This window comes from Zootoca vivipara, chromosome 3, assembly GCF_963506605.1.
Source record: "Zootoca vivipara chromosome 3, rZooViv1.1, whole genome shotgun sequence".
In the NCBI taxonomy this organism is placed as follows: Eukaryota; Metazoa; Chordata; class Lepidosauria; order Squamata; family Lacertidae; genus Zootoca; species Zootoca vivipara.
Window position 1 is genome coordinate 105,426,358 of NC_083278.1, and position 23,504 is coordinate 105,449,861.

A 23,504-nucleotide genomic window follows, 5' to 3' on the forward strand; every position below is an offset into this window, starting at 1 on the left:
GATGGATAACTCTAATTATATTAGCATTTAGGAAAAAGGTATTTTGATATCATAGAATTGTAGAATTGGAAGAGAGCCCAAGGGTCATCTAGTCCAACCCCCTGCAATACAGGAATCTCAACTAGGTCATCCATGACAGATGACCAACAACCTCTACTTTAAAACCTCCAATGAAGGAGACCACCATCTCCCGAGGGAGTCTATTCCACTGTTGAACAGCACTTAGTGTCAAAAAGTTATTTCTGATATTGATCGGAATCTCCTTTTTTTTGTAACTTGAATCCATTGGTTCGGGTGTCATGCTACTTATTTGGCAGTAAGTTCCATTGAACAGAGAACGTTTGAGTAAACAGGTATAGGACTGGGCTGTAGGGAGGAAAACCTGAAGAGTAACAGAAGTGCAAAGAAGTAGTACAGTGGAACCTCAGGTTACAGACGCTTCAGGTTACAAACTCTGTTAACCCAGAAATAGTACCTTGGGTTAAGAGCTTTGCTTCAGGATGAGAACAGAAATCGTGTGGTGGCGGCGGGAGGCCCCATTAGCTAAAGTGGTACCTCAGGTGAAGAACAGTTTCAGGTTAAGAATGGACCTCCAGAACGAATTAAGTTCTTAACTTGAGGTACCACTGTACTTGGCTGGAGGACAGCAGAGCTATCATTTGTTGCACATTTCCTTAGGAATAAATTCCACTGAAGACTGCATGCCTAGGTTTTCTTAATTTTAGTTATGTTCCCACCTTTTGCTGTACCTGTCTAAAAGGCAACATTTGGCCCTCCAGATGTTGCTGAACTGCAGCTCGCCATTCTCCCTTGCCATTGGCAATTCTTGCTGTAGCTGATGGGAGTCATAGTTGAGCAATATCTGGGGGAAGAAATATGTCTCCCTCCATCTGAAGTGTGTTATGGCAAGTTATCTCCAACCTTTTCTGACTCTGGACTCACTTTTCATCCAAACAAACCTGAGGAGAGGACTCATTTTTTTAACCACTTATCATATATCTGCATGGTGGTACTGCTGCTGTTGTGACCCAGTTTGGATCAGGCCATGAGCACCAGTTGAAAATCAGTGTATTATGGGGCCTGCTATACTAGCTCGATGAAGGTACTTGTGTACAGAGGCCGTGAAAAATAAATTCCATGCTAGGGATCATTGGGAAAGGAGCTGAAAATAAAACTGCCAGAATCACAATGCTGTTATATAAATCTATGGTGTGATCACATTTGGAGAACTGTGCATGGTTCTGGTGACCTCGTCTCAAAAATATTGTAGAGTTGAAAAAGAGGCAGAAACTGAAAATGAAATTGCTGGACTGTGGAAAACATCAGGGAAAAATATTTCATACAGAACTAAGGCAAAAGTTGAACAGACCAGTGGTTGTGAAAGTAAATGAAAATTATGTGAAGGAATAACATTGGAATGGCTTATTGATTAAGAAATGCAATATTAGATGATCAACATTTTGCGAAATTCAGAGCATGGGAAGTCACCCAAAGATATAAAATTTGGCATTTATATTTGGCTTTTTATTGTATTGCAATTTGGAATGTTTTAATGTGCTTCATTGGATTATTAAATTGGAAAACTTAATAAATATTATATTATTAAAAACAACAGAAAAGGGGCACCAAAATTATCAAGGTTATGGAGTGACTCCCCTAATGAAAGGTTGCACCATTTGTGGCTTTTTAGTTTAGAGAATAGGCAAGTAAGAAGTGACATGATAGAAATGTATAAATCGTTCGTTCTCAAATGGTGTGGTGTGTCACACTAGTGTTGGAGGAGAGGATGGCAGTGGTGGGAAAATACAGGTGAGTATCTTTTCAAAATGAGAAGAATATCACCAGGTGATACTGAGGACAATCCCAGTTGTTTTTCAATGCATTTCCCCCCCTGAAAATGCAGCCTGCAAAGTCAAGAAAGTCAAGACTATGGAACTCCCTCCCACAAGGATGGCCAAGTTCACGGAGGAGAGGGCTACCGAGGGCTACTAGCCATAATGCATATACTGTATGCTCTGCCTCCACAGGCAGCAACTCTTCTAAACACCAGTTGCCAAATGCTGCAGGGGGGGGAGGGTGCTCTTAGGCTCATGCTCTGCTCCCTGGTTTTCTGGCTGTGCCCTCTTTCAGAGCAGGATGCTAGACTACCTGGGTCATAGTTCTGATCCAGCAGGGCACTTCTTTTTATATTTTTAATAAGCACATTTTAGCAGCGCAGTCCTACGCCTGTCTGCTCAGAAGCCAGTCCCACGATTCGAAGTTCAGCGAGGATTGCTGGAGGTAGGATACACAAGGACCACTAAGCAGTGACCCCCGCAGAGCTCAGCAGGGCGGGACTTCCGAGTAAACACGGCAGGTGGGGGCGGAGCATAGCTAAGACCCTCATTCATTCAATAGAGAGAGACAGACAGGCGAGCTCAAAAGCCCGCCCACCATTTCCAGAGCATGCGCAGAACGGGCCCTGAAAATCTCACCAGCTGCCGCGGGCGCGCGCATCCGTTGCCATGGCATGCGGCAAGGGCGGGCGCCGAGGTGCACGTGACTCGCTACGGAGGCCGAGAGGGCGGCGTGGCAGTCGGCATCGGCGGGACCAGTAAGCTGGGCGGTTGTTTGGGTTGGCGGGAGATTCCTGCAGCATGGCGTCCGACTTCAACGCGGCCTTGGCGGTCTCTGTGGACATCGCCGTCGGCGGCTCCCCCTCGACTTCGGCGCGCGAAGCGTGCTGGCCGGACGGGCCGAACAACGAGAGCAGCTTCGTGCGCGCCATCCTGGCGCTCCCCGAGAAGCCGGACACCACGGTGCGCTTCTTCGAGCGCGGCGACTACTACACGGTGCATGGAAGGGACGCGCTGCTGGCCGCGGCCGACGTTTTCAAGACGCGGTCGGTCATTCGAGTGCTGGCGCAAGGTAAGGGCTCGGTTGGGTCCGGTGGCTGCCGGCTCTCGGAAGGGACAGGGGGTCGGGTCCCGCCCACCCCGGTTCATAACATGCTTTCATAATAACAGCTCCTCTAGGAAGCTTGCTTTCTTGGTTTCTGTGCCGCCCTTCAGCGGAGGACCGTAGGAAGCTACAGTATAAAATGGGAACAAACAGCAACCCCTTCTCCAACACGCGCATTTTGTTCTTTTCGTTTGGAAGCTGGAAAATAATTCTTTTTCTAACACAAAAGTTGCAGCAAGTCTTGAACAACAGGAACTGAAATGAATTGGGGGGCGGGGAAGAAGTGGGAGTCAGCCGCCTGCAGCCGAGGTAGGGTGGAGGGGAGTCTGCATGTGGTCAAGTTAACTACAGTACCGTATCAAGTTTTGATTGTGCACTCGTGGTTTTCAGAATCGGCAAGAGTCAGGGTTTGCTTTAGTTGAGATTCCTAAAAATAACACTCACCTATACAATTAATGCTATTCAAACAGTTCTGCCAGATCAACAGCTAATGAAGTTATAATGCAAGCGGAGCCTGTAATTAGAACACAGAAGTAAAGGCAGGAAATTATGTTAACTTCTGAACTTAAAGCATTAAAAAAATATTATATGTGTATCATTTATTTCAGCTTTTTCTCCAAGGAGCTCACGGTGGCATGTATGGTCCTCCCTCTCCCTTATTTAATCCTCACAACAACCCTGTGAAGTAGGTTATATCCGAGTTTTGTGCCAAAGTTGGGATTTGAACCCTGTTCTCCAGTGTCCTAGTCCGACACTAAGCATCACATTGCAGTAAATATATACACAAGAGCAAAAAACAAAAAACCAGTTCCATTAAAATGGACTTTTGCTTCAAAAGTCTTGATCACCAATGGCTCTCCAGTGCCTGAGAACCTGGGAAAGGGCCGTAGTTCAATGCTAGAGCACTCTGCTTTGCATACAAAAAAGTCAGTTTCCAAACCCTGGGATCTCCAAGTAAGGCTGGGTGAGAGCTCAGTCAAAAATCCTGGAGAGCTTGCTGACAGTTAGTGTAAAAGGTACTGAGCTGCCTGGATGGACCAAGTGGCCTGACTTGGTATAAGGCAGCTTCCTGTGCTTGTGTGGTGTCCCATGCAGCACCTTAGTTTTCTCTTTTAGATTTGGGGAGAGCTGTAAGTTCAGTGGTTGAGCAAATGCCTTGCCTGTAGAAGGTCTCAGGTTCAACCCTTGGGCATCTAGTGCTGGGTTAGTCCCACTGAACTGAGCAAGGTTTAATCCCAACTGTATGGTTTCAGTAATTTTGCAGGTGGATTAGGACACGGCCACCATTGATGCTAACATACTCCAGGTGGAAAATGTGTGTACAGTACTATTTCACCATGTGTATAAGTTGGTTAGCACCGTCTGTCTATCTATCTGTGGTGTAGCTGCTGTTGTAAATGAGTCTGTCATGTGAAACTGTCAATATGCGAGACAGAGCATTACCGGTACTTGCAGTGATTTTGATGGTATCTTGGCTGTCTCTTGAGTGCAGATCCAGGTCACTGAGCTTGAGCCACTACCCAGTAGATATGTTCTATGTTTATGTTAATATTTAATTATCTTTCTAACTATGCTGTTCTAAATGTGCATTTTATACTTTACTTCCTTTAATAATGGTTAGAGGTAGGTAGCCGTGTTGGTCTGGGTCGAAGTAAAATAAAAAAATTCCTTCAGTAGCACCTTAAAGACCAACTAAGTTTTTATTTTGGTATAAGCTTTCATGTGCATGCACACTTCTTCAGATACGCTGAAATAGGAGTCCCCAGGCGCTTATGTAGAGAAGGGGTGGGGAGGGGGTGGGGAGGGGAGGGGGTATCACTCAGAAGGGTGGTGGAAGTGGGTGATTGACTGACTGATAGCTGTTGATGACCGAAAACGACTGCAAATGGTTTTGCATGAAAAAGCAAGGGTTGAGACAATGAGATGGCTGAAGATCGCTTTATCATGTATAATGAGATAAGAATCCAGTGTCTCTGTTCAAACCAGGTCCCTCCATGGTTTTGAGCTTGGTGATAAGTTGTAATTCAGCAACTTCTCTTTCCAGTCTATTTCTGAATTTTTTTTGTAGTAAGACAGCTACTTTGAGATCTTGTATAGAATGTCCTGGGAGATTGAAGTGTTCTCCTACTGGTTTTTCTGTCTTCTGGTTCCTGATGTCAGATTTATGTCCATTTATCCTTTGGTGTAGGAGGGTTTGGCCTGTTTGTCCAATATAGAGAGCTGAAGGGCACTGTTGGCATTTGATGGCATACACAATGTTAGAAGATGAGCAATTAAATAGTCCTGAGATGGTATGTTGGATGTTGTTGGGGCCAGTAATGGTGTTGTCTGGGTGTATGTGGCAGCAAAGTTGGCATCTGGGTTTATTGCAGGCTCTGGTACCAGTGTCCATGTTAAGTCTGGTGGTTGTATTATTGTGGGTGAGGAGTTTAAGATTGGGTGGCTGTCTGTAGGCAATGAAAGGTCTTCCTCCCAGAGCTTGAGAAAGGGAGCTGTCATTGTCCAGGAGAGGCTGTAGATCTCTGATGATGCGTTGTACTGTTTTAACTTGGGAGCTGTATGTGATGACTAGTGGTGTTCTGTTATTTTCTTTTTGGGGTCTGTCTTGCAGCAGGTTCTCTCCAGGTATCAGTCTGGCTCTGTTGATCTGTTGTTTAACTTCATCAGGTGGATATTTTAGTTCTAAAAAGGTTTGCTGTAGATCTCTTAGGTGAGATTCTCTGTCTGTAGAGTTGGAACAGATGCGGTTGTAACGTAGGGCCTGGCTGTATACGATGGATTGTTTGGTATGTTTGGGATGGTAGCTAGAGGCATGTAGATATGTTTGTCGGTCAGTTGGTTTTCTGTATAAGGTGGTGTCTATACGTCCATCCTGTATTTTTATAGTAGTGTCCAAAAAATGTATTTCTTGCATAGATTGGTTCATTGTTAGGTTGATGGTGGGGTGAAAGTCATTGAATGTCTGGTGGAAGGTTTCCAGGGTCTGTTGTCCATGTGTCCAGATAATAAAAATATCGTCAATGTATCGCAGGTACAAGAGAGGTTTGAGTGGGTAGGAGTTTAGGAAACGTTCTAAATCTGCCATGAAGATGTTGGCATACTGTGGGGCCATGCGGGTGCCCATGGCTGTGCCGCTGGTCTGGAGGAACAGGTCATCACCAAATTTGAAGTGGTTGTGGGTAAGGACAAAGTGGCAGAGTTTGGTAGCAAAGTCCGCTGTGGTTTTATCTGAAATGGTGTTCCTTATCGCTTGTAAACCATCATTGTGTGGGATGTTGGTGTATAGAGATTCCACATCCATAGTGGCTAGTATAGTATTGTTAGGAAAATTGTTCAAAGATTGTATTTTCCTCAGAAAATCTGTGGTGTCACGTACGTAGCTGGGAGCACTGATAGCATATGGTTTCAGAACAGAGTCCATATAGCCGGAAACACCCACTGTAATGGTGCCAATACCTGAGATGATGGGGCGTCCTGGATTTCCTGGTTTGTGTATTTTGGGTAGAAGATAGAAAGTTCCTGGCCGAGGTTCCGCTGGTGTGTTTGTGAGGATCTGTTCTTGGATGTTTAGGGGTAGCTCCTTAACAATCTTGTTCAGTTCTTTTTTGTATGCTTGTGTGGGGTCTGAGTCCAATTTCATGTAAAAGGCAGTATTGGAAAGTTGTCTGTGGGCCTCCTGGATGTAATCAGTTTTGTTCATGATGATGACAGCTCCACCCTTGTCCGCCTCTTTAATTATAATGTTTGGGTTGTTCCTGAGATTTTCTATGGCTCTCCTTTCAGCATGGTTTAGATTTTGTTGTAAACGATGGTGTTTTCTGGTCACATCCGTTTGGATTCTGTGGTGGAAGCTTAGTTGGTCTTTAAGGTGCTACTGAAGGAATTTTTTCCTTTAATAATGTTTTCTTTTGATTTTTTGTGTTAACTTTGCTGTGTTAAATGTGCTTTCTGTAGTTGGCCTCCTTTGCAATGTTTTATTTTGAAATCTTTAAGATAATATTTTAGTTTCCTGTTAATTATGTTGCCTTGAATGTATACAGTGGTACCTCGGTTTAGGAACAGTCAGGTTTAAGAACGATTCGGTTTACAAACTCCGCAAATCCAGAAATAGTGTCCCAGTTTGAGAACTTTATCTCTATCTAAGAATGGAATCCAAATGGTGGAAGGTCACCAGCGGCGGAAGGCCTCATTAGGAAAGTGCGCCTCAGTTTAAGAATGGTTTTGGTTTAAGAATGGACGTCAGGAACGGATTAAGTTCTTAGGGAGGTGACCCCTGGGGGAATCAAGCCCCCCTTCAAGTTTTCACCTATGGTTTAGAGATGCAATAATGTATTTTAGAGCTCTCATCTTACTGTCTTGTTTCAGTATGTAAGCCCTTTGTTTATATGCAACAGGAAAGGTATATTTCATGTGATTTCTTGTTTGCTTTTTGCTTTGTCACATTTACCTTCTAAGCTGTTTAATCTTTTTTTAAAAACAATTTTTCACAGTAAGTGTGGGAGCTATCATGAACGTAATCTACACCAATTTGAGCATGTTTGATTTCAACAGGAGCAAATTAACTTTCCCAGCAAAATCAAATGTGTTGCACTTCAGTGGATCAAATTTTCTGTGAGTAGTATGTCAGCCACTTTTCTCACGCTGCTTTCTCATCTCTTAGGAAACCGGAAACTTGAAAGTGTTGCGCTTAGCAAGATGAACTTTGAATCCTTTTTGAGGAATCTGCTTTTGATTCGTCGCTACAGGGCTGAGGTGTATAAGAATAAGGCGGGAAATAAATCCACCAAGGAGGGAGAGTGGTATTTGGCATATAAGGTAAGTCTTCATCACAAACAGTTGCAGTAAATAAAATACTTACTGCTCTGATTGCAAATCTGTGTGTGCTTTTCATCAGATATCTAGTAAGATGCATTTTCTACTGCCTTTCTGCTATCCATTAGGATTTTGGGTTCTATTCTTTAGCAGTTGGAGGCATCTCGCAGCACTCAAAAAGCATCACAAAGCACCAGTCATGTTGAGAGCTGAATAATTATTTGGGTGAATAACAGACCAGTGCCTAGATCCTGAGATAATAAGTCTGTGTCTGCAATTCTGTGCCTCACATGTTTAAATTGTCATTGTTACATACAGGTGAAACTTGGAAAATTAGAATATCGTCAAAAAGTGCATTTATTTCAGTAATGCAACTTTTTATTTTTTATTTTAATTTTTACAAATGCTTTCTTTTGGAAAATCCACAGTAATAAAATAAATAGTTAAAATAGTTACAATAATACAAAAATAAACATTGCTATTATAGAATCATAGAATAATAGAGTTGGAAGAGACCACAAGGGCCATCCAGTCCAACCCCCTGCCATTACATTTCATTATTTACATTCCATTTATAATTGACCTGCCTAACGACAAATAATTACAATTACAACAAATAAAGGCTTGACTTATCTTGCTTTGCATGTCATGCATCTATCTCATATATTGGTTTCACCTTTTAAATTGCGTTACTGAAATAAATGCACTTTTCAAAGATATTCTAATTTTCTGAGTTTCACCTGTACAGTTACCGATTCACACTTGCATGCACAAAAGGGTTAATCTGAGCCCAGAGCTCAAGTTGCCAGAGTGGGTGTTGCTTAGCAGTTTAGTACGAATCTCTTCCAAACCTCTCTCTCCAACATTGGTTTATGGGCCCAGACAGCACCAAGATTGTTGAGAAAAGTTTTTTCTTTTTGAGCCTTTTGTTTTTTTGTTCTCTTGTTTTTGCTAATGGGGATAGTAAGCCCCCTGCCAATGTCCTCTTTTCTTTTCCCCATCCACCGATTTTGTTTCTCTGTTTAGGCTAATCTAATCTTGGCTAATCTAATCACTTTTTGAATGATTTTGTTGTTGCAATTTTGGTGGTTTTGCTTTTGTGCATTTTGGGGAAACTTACTTTTTAACCATGGCAGCCCAGGATCCAATGAGTGGCCATAGCTTTACCCTTGCAAAGCTTACTGACTCCACATTTGCCCAGTGGAAAATGAGATTGGAGATCCTTTTAAGGGCATAAGGGGCATTAAATTGCATTAAGAATTCTACACCCACAACAATGATGAGGAAGCTGACCCATGTTAAACCGTGTGAATCTGCAGTCGAAACTTTAGAGTTTGCATTTGGATCTGTTAGCAAGAGGCCTCAGGCGAGATGAAGAAACTATTCAGGCTAAGACTACCCAAATAGGTGTTTCAAAAGTTCTGTCTAATGCAGGGAGAGGGAGGCAGGTGGACCAGATACATAAGTGAAGAAACTCTCAAACTGTGATTTTTTTTTCTTTCTTAAATAGGGCTCTCCAGGGAACCTTGCCAATTTTGAAGATGTTCTGTTTTCTAACCACGATATGTCATCTTCTGTTGGTGTTGTGGGCATTCGGATATCCTCAGCTGAAGGGCAAAAACTTGTTGGAGTTGCGTTTGTGGATACTTTAATGAGGAAGCTGGAAGTGTGTGAGTTTCCAGATAATGACCAGTTTTCAAACCTTGAAGCTCTGCTAGTTCAGATGGGCCCCAAGGAATGTATTCTACCTATTGGAGAGGCTGCTGGAGAGATGGAAAAGCTGAAACAGGTAAGCCATGGAAATGTTATGGGCTGTAGGCTTTGTTTACATAAATTTGGAGCAGAGGGGGGAGCAGATCATTGAAGATTACTTTTGAAACAGGTCTTCAAGCCTTAATTTGCTTTAGGAGTTAAGTTTACATTGAGTTTTTGGTGGGGGTCAATGCTTCTGATTCCAGTTTCTGACTTCTATATCAGGCCGATTAAGTTTGCTGAGATGGCGATACTTTTGTTAATGGCTGCTTTTCAAGGACCTGGCCCAAACAATGATTCTCAGGGTCATGTGCTCCTCCCTTCACATTCTCAGATTCCCTCGCTCACTTCCTGGTTTGCATTATGTTTGAATTAGGCTAGCTGTGGTTACTGTCCGGCGCCTACAAACACGAGCCATGATTACTAGCCAAGCCTCTGTCCTTCTGCCAGTTCTACCCCCACTCCTCTTAAATTTGGTAGAAGACTTACAGAAGTGGACAGGGTTTGGCCTTCAAGTTAATTTGTGCTGCAGGTATAGAAAAGCTAAGAAAAAGTAGGATTCTCTTCTCCCTTTTCTTTTAACATTCTTCAGTGGTTCCCAACCTTCTTGGTATGGCAACTGACAAGTCCAAACTTACTTGGGATAGTGACACATCAATTTATTGTCACGTGTATTTTTGGAGCATAGGTATTTGGCTTTCATTAGTTTCATGAAATATTTATAATATGTACAAAGTTATTAGTAGCTTAGTTTATAGGAATGTAGAAGCTTCAACCATCTTTTCCACCATATAAGGGGAATTGTAAGGAGCAGGGAGTGTATATTTCTCACCCAGAGGGGAAAATAATGAGCTTTTATGGAGAAATCGGTGCTTTTTTAATAGTTTCTAGACTCTAGTGGGATACATGTCTAACAAGCATGTTCATCTTTCCTAGTGCTTATCTTTTGTTAATAATGAGTAGTTCATGTTCTAAAATGGACACAATCCATCCAAAGTGAAACATGTTACAGCTGCAATCCCAGGCTCACTTACCTGGGAGTAAGTCCAATGGAACACAATGGGATCTTCTGTTTCTGATTTAAAGTGGCTCCATATCCTATAGATTTTAATGGGAAAGATTTCATGTATGTAAAGTACCTTCTCCTCTGGACTCCATAGGAATGCTAAGTTTTTGGCAGAATCTCACTCTATATTAATTGCTAATACAGTATTACAAATGATTAAGGAGAATGCATTATTGTGTCATTAAATAATTCACTTTGATTAATAGTTTATCAGTAGTTACATTGATTCAAACATTTTGGGTAAAACGTTATGGTAAGATCCATTTTGAATGAATTCACTGAGAGAGATACATGCATATTTACGTGGAAGTTAGTAAATTTGTGGTAAAACTGCGGTTCTGTACACCTGGGAGTGAGCAGCCATTGAGTTCAGTCAATTTTGGAGCAGACATGCATAAGGTTAGTCTGATGAGGGTGCACATAATAACAAAAGAAGAGGCTGTTGGATGAAGTCAGTGGCCCATCTGGTCCAGCTTCCTGTTCTCACACTGGCCAGCCAGATGCCCGTGGGAAACCTGCAAGCAGACCCTGAGAACAAGAGCCCTCTCCCCTCCTGCAGTTTCCAGCAACTGGTATTCAGAAGCATACTCCGACCATGGAGAACCTGCAGCTCTAGATGTTGTTGGACTCCCCATTAGCCTTGCCCGCTTGGCCAATGGCCAGCGTACAAGAGGAGTTGGCGTCCCGTAATATCTGGAGTGCCACAAGTTCCCCATCTCTGCTCTAATGGAAGAGAACATTCTTAATTTTTATATCTATCTATCTATATATTTATGCAGGTTGTTCAGAGAGGAGGGATTCTGATTACAGAGAGGAAAAAGACCGAGTTTGTAACAAAGGACATTGTTCAAGATCTCAATCGCTTGCTGAGAACGAAAGGGAAAGAGAAGGTGTCTAGTGCAACATTACCCGAAATGGACCTAAAGGTGGGTAACCAGGCTTGAGGGTGGGGGGACATGAATCATAAAAGTGTCTTAGCCTGGTAACTTTTGGCTTCAGTGACATTTTGCACCAGTGCCTCCTCTTTGGCCACTTGCATGTAAATTCTTTTTGAAAGGGAGAGGAAATGGCCGAACCTGTTTGACGGCTTTGTTCTTTGCACAGGTTCGGAGTGCTGTTTTGAACCTGTAGACCAGAATTCAATGCTTCCCAGTGCTTTGTGCCCTATGGAGCAATCCACTGGTATGAGTGGAATTTGGAATAGACTGGTCTCCAACTGAGCCTGGGCTCTGCCAGGGTTCTGCCGGCTGAAGTGCCTCTTTCCAGCACAGCCAAAGATACACTGGTAGAAGTCGTCTGTTGTGGCTATGACAGGGCTTAGCTGGCTGATCTGAGTCCCTAAAGAGAGGCATTCCCGGTGTGTGTGTGTGTGTGTGTGTGTGTGTGTGTGTGTGTGCATGTGTGCATGATGGGGCAGGGAGAGGTTTATTCCCATCCAAACTGGCTTGTGCTAGTCTTCCTGATGAATTGGAGTGGTGTCTCAATGAGGGTCTGAACCAGGCCAAATTGCAATGGCTGGTATTTTGATTTAGTTTGGTAATTTTGTTTATACATGCTTGTGTTCTTACATGTTTGTATTTTATACTCAAATTGGAAAGGCCAGTGGTTGATGCAGATATCTATCTATCTATCTATCTATCTATCTATCTATCTATCTATCTATCTATCTATCATCTATTCAGACCATAGTATAAAGGTACACTGGTTTGTTTCTAGGGAATGACACTTGATTAAAGGAATATCAGTTGGCTTAGCATGTCAATTAAATGTGCATGTGGGTAAAACAGTACAGTAGTTCCGAAACAAGAAGAATATCTCTCAGCGGCTTTTGACACCATCGACCATAACATCCTTCTGGACGGTCTAAAGGGGTTGGGAGCCGGGGGCACTGTCATACAATGGTTCTGCTCCTTCCTCCTGGGCCGTGTTCAGAAACTGGTGGTGGGGGATGAGTGCTCAGACCCCTGGGCTCTCACTTGTGGGGTGCCTCAGGGCTCTGTCCTCTTTCCCCATGCTTTTTAACATCTACATGCAGCCGCTGGGAGAGATCATCAGGGGGTTTGGGCTGGGTGTCCATCAGTATGCTGATGATACCCAGCTCTACCTCTCTTTCAAATCAGAACCAGTGAAGGCGGTGAAGGTCCTGTGTGAGTGCCTGGAGGCGGTTGGAGGTTGGATGGCAGCTAACAGATTGAAGTTGAATCCTGACAAGACAGAAGTACTGTTTGTGGGGGACAGGAGGCAGGCAGGTGTGAAGGACTCCCTGGTCCTGAATGGGGTAACTGTACCCCTGAAGGACCAGGTGCGCAGCCTGGGAGTAATTTTGAACTCACAGCTATCCATGGAGGTACAGGTCAATTCTGTGTCCAGGACAGTTGTCTATCAGCTCCATCTGGTACGCAGGCTGAGACCCTACCTGCCTGCAGACTGCCTCACCAGAGTGGTGCATGCTCTACTTATCTCTTGCTTGGACTACTGCAATGCGCTCTATGTGGGGCTACCTTTGAAGGTGACTCGGAAACTACAACTAATCCAGAATGCGGCAGCTAGACTGGTGACTGGGAGCGGCCGCCAAGACCACATAACACCGGTCTTGAAAGATCTACATTGGCTCCCAGTACGTTTCCGAGCACAATTCAAAGTGTTGGTGCTGACCTTTAAAGCCCTAAATGGCCTCGGTCCAGTATACCTGAAGGAGCGTCTCCACCCCCATTGTTCTGCCTGGACACTGAGGTCCAGCACTGAGGGCCTTCTGGTGGTTCCCTCGTTGCGAGAAGCCAAGTTGCAGGGAACTAGGCAGAGGGCCTTCTCGGTAGTGGCAACGCACCCACCCTGTGGAATGCCCTCCCATCAGAAGTCAAAGAGGAAAACAGCTACCAGACTTTTAGAAGACATCTGAAGGCAGCCCTGTTTAGGGAGTAGTTTTAATGTTTAATAGATTACTGTATTTTATTTTTCTGTTGGAAGCTGCCCAGAGTGGCTGGGGAAACCCAGCCAGATGGGCGGGGTATAAATAATAAATATTATTATTATTTTGCTTTCTCAATTAGTTAAAGTGTGGTGCTGATAATGCCCAAGCTTGCAGGTTTGATTCGCGTATGGGACAGCTGCATATTTCTGCATTGCAACTGTACAATTCTCTGATGCAAGCGTGTCATGATGGGTATCATTTTAGAAAAGGCATGCCCTGTTGTGTGAAGGAGAGGAGAGAAATGCCCATTTTTACTCAACTAAAAGTTGTTCATTGATCTCACTGCAGCTCATTTGCTGGCAGCCTAGATTGGACAGTTGTCTTTTGCTGGCTGCTATGATGTCTGATTGCCGCCAGGGGTCAGCCTAGCATAAGGGCCTGCAAACAAAATGGTTAATCTGGATGATACTGGAGGAATCGGTATCATCCAGATTAGCCATTTTATTTGCAGGCCCTTGTGCTAGATTGTCCCGCCCCCGCCACAAATGCCATTCCGTGCTTATAGCAGCTTCTACAATCCTGATTCTAAATAAAACAATTCCTTCCAGTAGCACCTTAGAGACCAACTACTAAGTTTGTCATTGGTATGAGCTTTTGTGTGCATGCACACTTCTTCAGATACACATCTTTTGTAAACCTCTGTGAGGTATTTTTTTTACAATCAAACGGTGTATAAATTTTATGGAATAATAAGAACTAGCAAAAAATCTGTGAGAGATAGATTAGACCTCTTGCATTCATTCTACACAGGATAAGTGACTGTTCAGCAAGATCTATGGCATCTTTTAAAATTACATTTTTTAAACACTCTCCTCCCTCGCCCACTTAAAATTACACACAGCCAACTCAGTGCGTGGGCAATTTTAAATTAACACACATGAGCTATGGCTAGCACTTCCTCCTCCTGCTGGGGAGACTGCCTGCAACTTTTAATAACATTCTGAAAACATGTATGAAGCTTGCTTTTAAACTAATGCTCTCCCAAAGATTTTCCTTGAACCACACTTGTGGTTTTGTTGTTTATGACAACCTTTATTTGAATGGTGGAAGGCTTGTGCAGTAGCTAAGTGTGCGTTCAAAGTTCTTTGTTCAATTCTCATATCTGCCACAAACTTGAATGTAGCCTTAGTCTCCCTTCCGTGCTCTCTGTACTTGAACTACGCTTTGCAAATGTTTATTGGTGATGTTTAGCATGCAGTTTCAAGTGAGAGAAGTAGCACTATGAGCTGCTAAAAAGAAAAAGGAGTTTTGCAAAAGAAAATGGGCATCAATGCCACTTTTTAACAGAGGATCTGTTTGTAGCTAGCTTTTCAAACAACTGCAGTTTACGTTTGCATTTCAGCACCAAAGTACTTTTGTTATATTTGCATCGTCATTTCAGTGTGGAATAAATGGCTGCTTCTGTTCTTTCTTTACTCTCCTGCCGCAGATAGTGACTATTGCAGTTCTCTGAACACTAATTTAAAGCTGTGTGAAGGATAAAGCCTTGGACTGGGACAGTCCAGGATAGGGCTCTTAATGCTTCCTGCCCTACCTTGGCTGTTCACCTTGTCTTTTTCTAGCATAGAGATACAGACCTAGTTCACATATAACTTAGAGTCAGCCATGGCTTTGTGCAAACACATGTGTTCATTGAGTGAAGATTGCAACTCCTTGTTGGTTTGCTACCTGGGGGGCTAAGCCATGGTTTGGCTAAGTGTTGCATCTAACCTGGGCTCATAGTTTTCTTCTTCCAGATGAAGCACAAGCTATAACCATGGTTTGTTCTGTGGCTTACTGTCATTATCCCAGCTTTGGATATAATGCTCTGCCAAACCATTGCTTAAGTCTGGGTAACATGGCAGCAGTAGGACCGGGGGGCAGGGGGAGATACAGTGGCTTTGCAGTCTTTGCTCCCAGAACCCATGTGCTAACTCATTGTCGCTAAACCATGGTTTGGCTTATCGTTGCATCTTCGAAACTAGATTGCTATCAAATTTCTAGCAATATCACTTGGAATTATTTAAATGCTGATTCTGCTGTTCATTTGGGAACTCTTCCTTAGTTGGAGGGCACCCAGCTCTGTACCTAACAGTACACCAGTGACAAGCTGCCTGTCTTACTGCATGTGGAGTAAACCCCCTTTTTTTGCACTCCCCCCCTCCCAGATCGCCACCTCTTCCTTGGCTGCAGTGATTAAGTATTTAGAACTCTTAACTGACGTGTGTAATTTTGGGCAATTCGAACTCTCCACCCTGAACCTCAATCAATATGTCACACTGGACCATTCCGCTGTCAGGGCACTTAACCTTTTCCAGGTAAGCCGGGCCATTGCTATGTACGTAAGACTCTGGGCACAGACCTGCAACACAAACTTGCCTAAAATAGGGACACATGCCGTTTTTTCCCCGCAAAATCTGTTTTAACTTGGACACAGTTTTTTGGGGGGAAGTGGCATCCAGATAAGCATGTAAATGAAATGTGAACACAGGCTCATGCCAGAAGCAAATCTTAGTTGAATTAAGAGAACAGTATTCTCAGGAGTTGGCCCAGGTTAAGGATTTTCGAATCGGAACTTATTTTGATCAAGGCATACTCAAAGTAGACCCACTGATACCAGTAGATTGCATCCAATGCTGTGTGAGAGGACTTCTGCTTGCACAAAGACTTCCTCCCCTCCCTCCTGCAGCTCCCTGCACACTCCTCAGATCTGCTCCAGAGGGTCCCCCAAACACCTGGAGCAGATTTTGATGGCCTAATGCAGTGGTTCCCAACCTTTTTTTGGCCGTATCCCACCTAAGCATCTTTATAACTTATTATTCAAAAAGTGAACTATTCACGTGGAAGAAGCCTAAAAGGCCATTAATTTGGTCTAACTCATTCTTGAATTGCCCCCCCCCCAAAAAAATCAAATTGCCTGGGTTAGTCATGTCCATTAATTCCAGTTGGTCTGTTCTGAGCATGGCTTAAGTGGATATAATCCACTTATTAAATAAATCGTAATAAACTATGCATTGTAATTGATTAAAATCTGCATACAAATAAAACAATAAATTGGAAGAGAGAAGGCACACATACATCTCAAAGGAGGCTCAGGGTCAAGGCTCAGGGACAATAGGAGTTATAGTCCAGTAAGTCCTGGAGGCTACTACTTCCTCATCCCTGATCTTATAGATGAGATAGACTACATGTTGCAGCCCTTGTTTTGACAGGTGTGCGCATGCAAATATATGCAGATGCCCTGCAGCTAGTATTCCCCACTCCTGCATAGCATATTAGGCTGGCAAAGCTTAGATAAATAAAATATGTGCTGAAAGCTTTAAGAGAATGTATTTTGTATTGCATCGATGGAACAGGCAGCATTTGGGAAGGAAAATGTTGGAGAAGTAAACCTTTAATCCACACAATGTGGCAGAATCTGCCTTGACATAAAGAAAGACTTACATAAGCCACGACGTGAAGCTAGCCAGGGACACTTTAAAGTTGTATTGATCTTGGTATATAGCCCTGTAAAGCCCGGTATTTTATTTCGGAGCTCTACGTGGCTTTATTGTTTTTAAAAACGGGCTGCGCTCTGATACCGCTCCACAGCTGAGTTCCTGGTTCCTCATCTTCACAGATCTAGTACATTTGTGTACATCCACATAGAAGGGAAAGACCCTCACCCCCATTTTTTTCTCCCCTCTTCTCATCTCTCAATTCAGCTAGTTTGCCTTTGTTACTGGAAGGATGGCCTTGAACTCTGTTGCAGCATGCTAAGTTAACTCAAGCGTAAAGGAAATAATCTTATTTATCTATTATTACATTTATACCCCACATAAATCAAGTTGGTTTATGTTGCCCTGGAGAAGAAGGGGATGCCTTTTCCAAAGCTATGCTCACCGGAGGACGCTCTGAGATCCAGAGGGGCTGCAGATACCCAGAGCGCTCTCCCAACACTGCCTTCCAAGGAGCTCACACTCTCATACGTGGCTCTCTGCATCCCATGCTCAAAATAACCCTGCAAGGTTGAGAGAAAGTGATTGGCTTAAAGTGACCTAGTGAGCTCCATGAACAAGTGGGGATTTGAACTCTGGCCTTCCAAGTCATACAGTTGTACCTCGGGTTACGAACACCTCGGTTTGCGAACAGTTCGGGTTACGAACTGCGCAAACCCGGAAGTGTTTTTGCCGCGTGTGTGTGCGCAGAAGCGGCGTGCGCGGTCTGTGCATGCGCAAACGCGTTCGTAACCCGAGGTATTACTGTAGTCCAACACTCTAACCACTATGGAGCACCACCTCTTAATTCAGAAGAAAAGCACTATAATGCAAAACACATACATATTCTCACTTGCCACTATTCTGCTTTTAGAGAGGTTTCACTCACTTTTGCACAAATGTTTTTTTTTTAAATTGACTTTCTACCACAATGTGTTATTTCCCCTCAGCGTTCTTCAGAAAATGCTCAAGCTACGCACTGTTTGGCTGGCCTGTTAAATAAGTGCAGAACGGCCCAAGGACAGAGGTTGGTGAACCAGTGGATCAAACAGCCCCTAGTGGACAAGAACAAAATAGAGGAAAGGTAAATACCGGTTTTCTCTCCTTCAGCGCTGATGCTTGGAGTGCCCTAAATGAGAAAACGCCCCACTACTTTCCTACAATTTTGGATCACAATTTTTATTGGGGTTTAAGCGAGTAAATTGAGTTGTTTGCCTTTTGGAGGATGGTTGTTTAGATTGCTCCAAAAAGGCAGGGTTGCTTTTCAGTAGCTGGAAGGAAACTAGTCCAGGGAGTTCTGGTAAGGCTGGAAAACTTGCTGAGTGTACGTAAGCAGTGGTAGTTCTAGTGTTTAGAACCACCCTTAATAGGTTTTCTCTGCTGCAAGTCATGAGTTTATTTATGATAGGAGGAATTGGGCTTTAATTAGTTGGACTTATGAGCCATTGAAATCAGTGGGAACCAAGTGCGGCTAATTTAGTCTCGTGTCCAACTCACTGAGTTTTCTGCTGCTTCTGTTACAGTGAAACATCAGTACTGTGCTAGACATGCCAATTACTTGTTTTATCTTAACATTTGTATTAGCTGTTGCTCTCATACTTCCGATTCTGTTTGTCTTAAGCCACTAAAATGATTCTTTGCTTCATGGCACCAGGCTTGGTATTACGTTGGTCATGCAATCTGGGGCATCAGAGTGCAGCAGCTAAAGCTGAGCATCTGACCTTTTAAAGAAGTGATGTTGATTTGCATCCTTGATCTTGCAAACAACAAAAGCTCCCAATTCAGCTCAGGGCTGTGTGATTCACTTGTGGGTCAACAGAGAGGGAAAAGAGGATTGCAAATGACAGTCGGTGCCCCTGCTGTGCTTGCATGGCAAAGGGGCTTCAGCTTGGTCTTACAGCTCCAAAAATACCTGTCACAGTTTGTCTGGTGAAGGTCTGGAAGGCTGATTTATAGTGTATGTTAGTGGACTACCTGAATTTAACTAGGATAGGCGTAATGGATTTGTATGATTAAAGTGGACTCTTCAGGCTTAATGAATCCAATACATTGAATAGTTTGGCACCAGTAGCTTCTGGCTTTAATACTGCGCTGTACAATTTTTTTAGTCCTTTAGTCCTTTAGTTCTGAAAGGGAAGAAGCTGGATAATGAATGGACATGGAAAGAATAGCCAGGGGCAGCATCAGCCAAGTAGTTTTTTCATCACAAGGGCTTCTGGCTATGCAGCTGAACCAAACCTCCCTCTCCTCTCCCTGCACCCTGCCCAGATCTGCTCTGCAGGATTGGAGGAACCCCCAGAACAGATTTAGTGGGCACCTGAGGAGAAGGGAGGAGGGGTTCCCTTGCGTAGCCAGAAATCCTTGTGCTATCACACTATTTCTCAACCATGGGTTCCCAGCTGCTGTTGGACTACAACTCCCATCATCCCTGACCACTGGCCCTGCTAGCTTGGGATGGTGGGAGTTGTAGTCCATCAACAACTGGGGACCCAAGGTTGAGAGACATTGCTAATAGAACTGCTTCAAGCGATACTGCCCCAGGATACAGCGTGGCCAGAGCAGAAAGTGCTTCCAGGTATGTGCCTGTCTGGGGTGGGTTTAGAGGTCACCTAGTTCTCACAATGATCGCACACCTCAGTGCACTGCATGCAACCCCAGGGAGGTTGCCGGGCATTCAGGAGCAGCTTTGAGAGGTGGGAAAGGGTTGCAGCAGAGAAATCCATGGAGACTCTGTGTGTGCATGTGGGTGACAGCACAGCCTTAAGCAGGCAGCATTCCCTGTCTCTGTTCTGCACCCATCTCAGGTTTGCTACATAAGAAGAGCTGGCTGGCTGGCTGGACAATCCAGTCCAGCCTCCTGTTCTCAGTCGCCAACCAGATGCCTGCAGGAAACCCCTCAAGGCAGGATCTGAGGACAAGAGCAGCCTCCCATTCTGTGGTTTCCAACTGGAGGCAGAGCATAACCAGAGAATCATAGAACTGTAGAGTTGGAAGGGACCACGCAGGTCATCTAACTCCTTGCAATGCTGGACGGGTTTTGCCCAAGGTGGGGCTCAAATCCACAACCCTGAGATCAAGCGTTTCATGCTCCACCAACTGAGCTATCCCACATCATGGCTACCAGGCATTGATAACCCTCCGTGAGAATCTCCTCCATTGCAGATCTATAGAAGTTGGGATGGTAGTAGTGTTATCCTCCTAAAAAAGAAGCAGCTCTTATTCAGAAGGTATCTTTCTTTCGGCTTGTCAACAGCGACCAATGACTTCAGCAGACAGCATGTGGGCTTATAAGAAGACTTTGTGTGGGAAGAACTATGAATGTCTTCTAAAGCCCGAGGGGAAAACACATCAAGTACTGTTCAACAAAGCCTGACAGACTCCCTGTGGAGGATTGACTTAGACCAGAACCCTGCATGAAAACCTTTTTGTGGTGTTCGTTGGCACAGGTGCCTAGATCCTTGCTCGGCTAGGGTGGGGCAAAAACTTAGGGGGCTTCTCTCTCAGGGCTGTTGTGAAGGTTGTAAAGGAAGCAAAGTGCTTGCAGTGGTATATAAATTACTTAACGTAACCCCCCCCCCCGGGCTGGTTATTATAGTAGCAGAAGTAATGTTTATTTATTATAAAAAGTTATATCACGCTTTCCCAAAGGAAATACACAAGGCAGCTAACAATAAAACCACAAGTTTACATTAAAACAAGAGAAGATTAAACCAGCTACAAGCTAAAAATGAACACTTTCAGTGGATCATATGATTTAGAACAGGCATAGGCAGCCTTGGCTCTCCAGATGTTTTGGAACTACAACTCCCATGATCCCTGACCACTGGCCCTGTTAGCTAGGGATCATGGGAGTTGTAGTTCCAAAACATCTGGGGAGCCAAGGTTGCCTATGCCTGATTTAGAATGTGAATTGTAGCGTTGGAAGGGACCATGATGGTAATCTACTCCAACCCTTGCAATGCAGGAATCTTTTTGCCCAACATGGGGCTCAAATCCACGGCCCTGAAATTAAGAGTCTCATGCTCTGCCAACTGAGCAACTCTTCCTCTCCCCTCTCCTGTACCCTCCAAAAACTCTCCAGAGAATTGGGGGACCCTCCTGAACAGTTGACATTGAGGGTCCCGTGGGGCTTGCTGCAAGGGGGGAATTTCCCCTTGCACTTCAGCCCTCTGTGATACAGACCCCACCGGCAGGTGCCCATCACTGTCCGCATCATCTTAGGGAAACAGTTTTTATATTTGTATAAGCCAATTTGGGCATTAAGTGGTACAGTACATAACTTTTTAGAAAAGAAATATTGCATTAATAAGTAGTATTAGTAATAATACCAGTAATATCATTATCTTCCTCTTTCCAAATGTGATGCGCTGACAGAATGTCGCTTTCCTAAGACTACAGAGTTCATGGTAGATGTGAGTCCTGGTCCATAGGCTTCTGTCTTGTGGGCTTCGTTCTTCTGAGGAGCAGCTGCAGAGGTGTTTGTGGCAATGTGGGTTGGAGCCTTCCTTCCCTTGGGAATCTCCATTCCTTGTAGAGAAGTTCCATAACTCAGTGGTAGAAAGTCCGTTTTGCATGCGGAAATTCCCAGGTTTGGTTCCCGGCATCTCCTGGGAGGACTGGGAGAGACCCTCTCTTTGGAATCCCTGACATGCTGCCAGCCAGTGAGTTAGGTTGGCCAAGGTAGCTTGCCACAAGGTAGCTTCCCACTTTCCTATGTTTGGTGGCTTTTGGACGTCAAGCAAGGGCAATCTTTTCCCGCAAGGACCTATTAAAATAAATAAATACAAACTGCTGTTGATTATAATCTCAGGTATGGCTTTCTGTTGATTTACGTTCTGTTTATACAGTGCACTAATTACTTTTAGTTCTTTTTGCAAGCTGCTTTGGTTTTCTTTTTTTAATGAACCTGTGTTGTCAACAATTTAATGAATGAAGAAATGTAAAAATGCTGTATTTGGCCAGTGCCGCTTCAGACTGGTGTGTGTGTGTGTGTGTGTGTGTGTGTGTGTGTGCGTGCGTGCGTGTGTCATGTGATCAAATGTTTCTTCATGCAGCCCCCACCATATTTTTTTTATTTTAAAAAACAGCTTAGATCAGGCATCCCCAAACTGCGGCCCTCCAGATGTTTTGGCCTACAACTCCCATGATCCCTAGCTAACAGGACCAGTGGTCGGGGAAGATGGGTATTGTTAGGGCAAAATTCTGGGTGCGAGAATGCTCAGCCACCCAGCTCATCAGGCAAGGGCCTGTGGTCATTGCGGAGTATAAAAGGAAGGAGTCCAGCCACGATCCGGAGCAAACAGCAAGGTTTATTACTGCGCAGCAGGTTCAATGCCAGACTGAACACCGTGAACAGGGCTGCAAGAACTTTTAAAAGTTCCCACCACCATCCCATAATGCACATCGAAAGCATCATACATACATCACTTGTGACAGGGTAAAAGGGGAAGGTGCAAGGGGCATTAGCATACAGGTAAACAGGAGGTAAGCAGGATTAGCATAAGGTAACAATGCACGATGTCCCAGGACATTGTTAAGCAAGTACCAGTAAGTATCTGGGAGGGGATCCTTGAGTACCTGGTGGGGAAAAACAATGGGTCCAGGTGTGAGTATTGCCTCTGGCTTCGGAGGGTTGGGAATGGCAGGAGATGGTACCCGAATGGATTATGGATATGCAGAGGAGCACCACCCTGGCTACCTGACCTCTTGCTTAAGGGATTATGGCTGTTCCCTGCATCCCTGAGAGCCCTTGGCCAGAGTAGAAAAAGGGGGTTTCATTTAGAAATAAAGATACACTGTATTCATTCATAAAGAAATATGGTTACATAGAGTCTCAGGCAACAGAGAAAGGGTAGGAAAGGGAGCCTTTATTACTCAGGGCTTGATCTTGAGGGGGTTCGTGTTGGTGCGATACTAGAGTGGTGTTGTAGGATCAAATGGGGTCCCCTTGAGGGCATTAGTGCCAATCTTGATTCCCAAATGAAGCCTCGTTTGGGTGCCTCCCCCCTATAAAATTCCCTAACAGGTATTGTAGTCCAAAACATCTGGAGGGCCGGAGTCTGGGGATGCCTGGCTTAGATGCTCCATTGCAACTAAAACTTCTCCAAACAAACTTCCATTTGGATATTTTTTGAGAACAAAGCTGTCTCTGCTTCTCATCCATAAAATCACAGTTGTGGGCTAATGACCAATTTCTTCAGGCAATTCAACTCTGTGGTGCCCAGATCCAAAGTCTGAGGAGCATAAATCCCTAGACGTTGGATTAAGACCACCAAGTGATACTTCGGTGCTCCCAGCAGCAGCAGCAAGTTTTTAAGTACAGTACACAGATGCAGTTTCTAGCTGGCACTTAACCACCCACTCCCAGTCGCTAAAACTCACCAACTTAAAATGAATGTGAAATGGCATTCACATTCTTGTCTTGCAAGTTAATGAACACCAGGTCAGTTGTGTGATCTTCACTTTCCCTTCTCCTTTCCTGTTTTGGCAGAATAGTAGCACAGTTGAA

At 44.1% G+C, this 23,504-nt stretch overlaps 1 protein-coding gene across 1 annotated transcript in view; it reads left to right on the plus strand.

Moving 5' to 3' along the window:
- The first annotated feature begins 68 nt into the window (after positions 1 to 68).
- MSH2 (mutS homolog 2) overlaps positions 69 to 23,504 on the plus strand; it is a 54,831-nt gene continuing 31,395 nt past the window's right edge. Inside the window, exons 1-6 of the mRNA XM_035111064.2 lie at positions 69 to 2,907; positions 7,601 to 7,755; positions 9,263 to 9,541; positions 11,350 to 11,496; positions 15,689 to 15,838; positions 17,947 to 18,080. Of these exons, the coding sequence (XP_034966955.1) occupies positions 2,637 to 2,907; positions 7,601 to 7,755; positions 9,263 to 9,541; positions 11,350 to 11,496; positions 15,689 to 15,838; positions 17,947 to 18,080 (1,136 nt within the window). The 5' untranslated portion in view covers positions 69 to 2,636. The remainder of the gene's footprint in view (positions 2,908 to 7,600; positions 7,756 to 9,262; positions 9,542 to 11,349; positions 11,497 to 15,688; positions 15,839 to 17,946; positions 18,081 to 23,504) is intronic.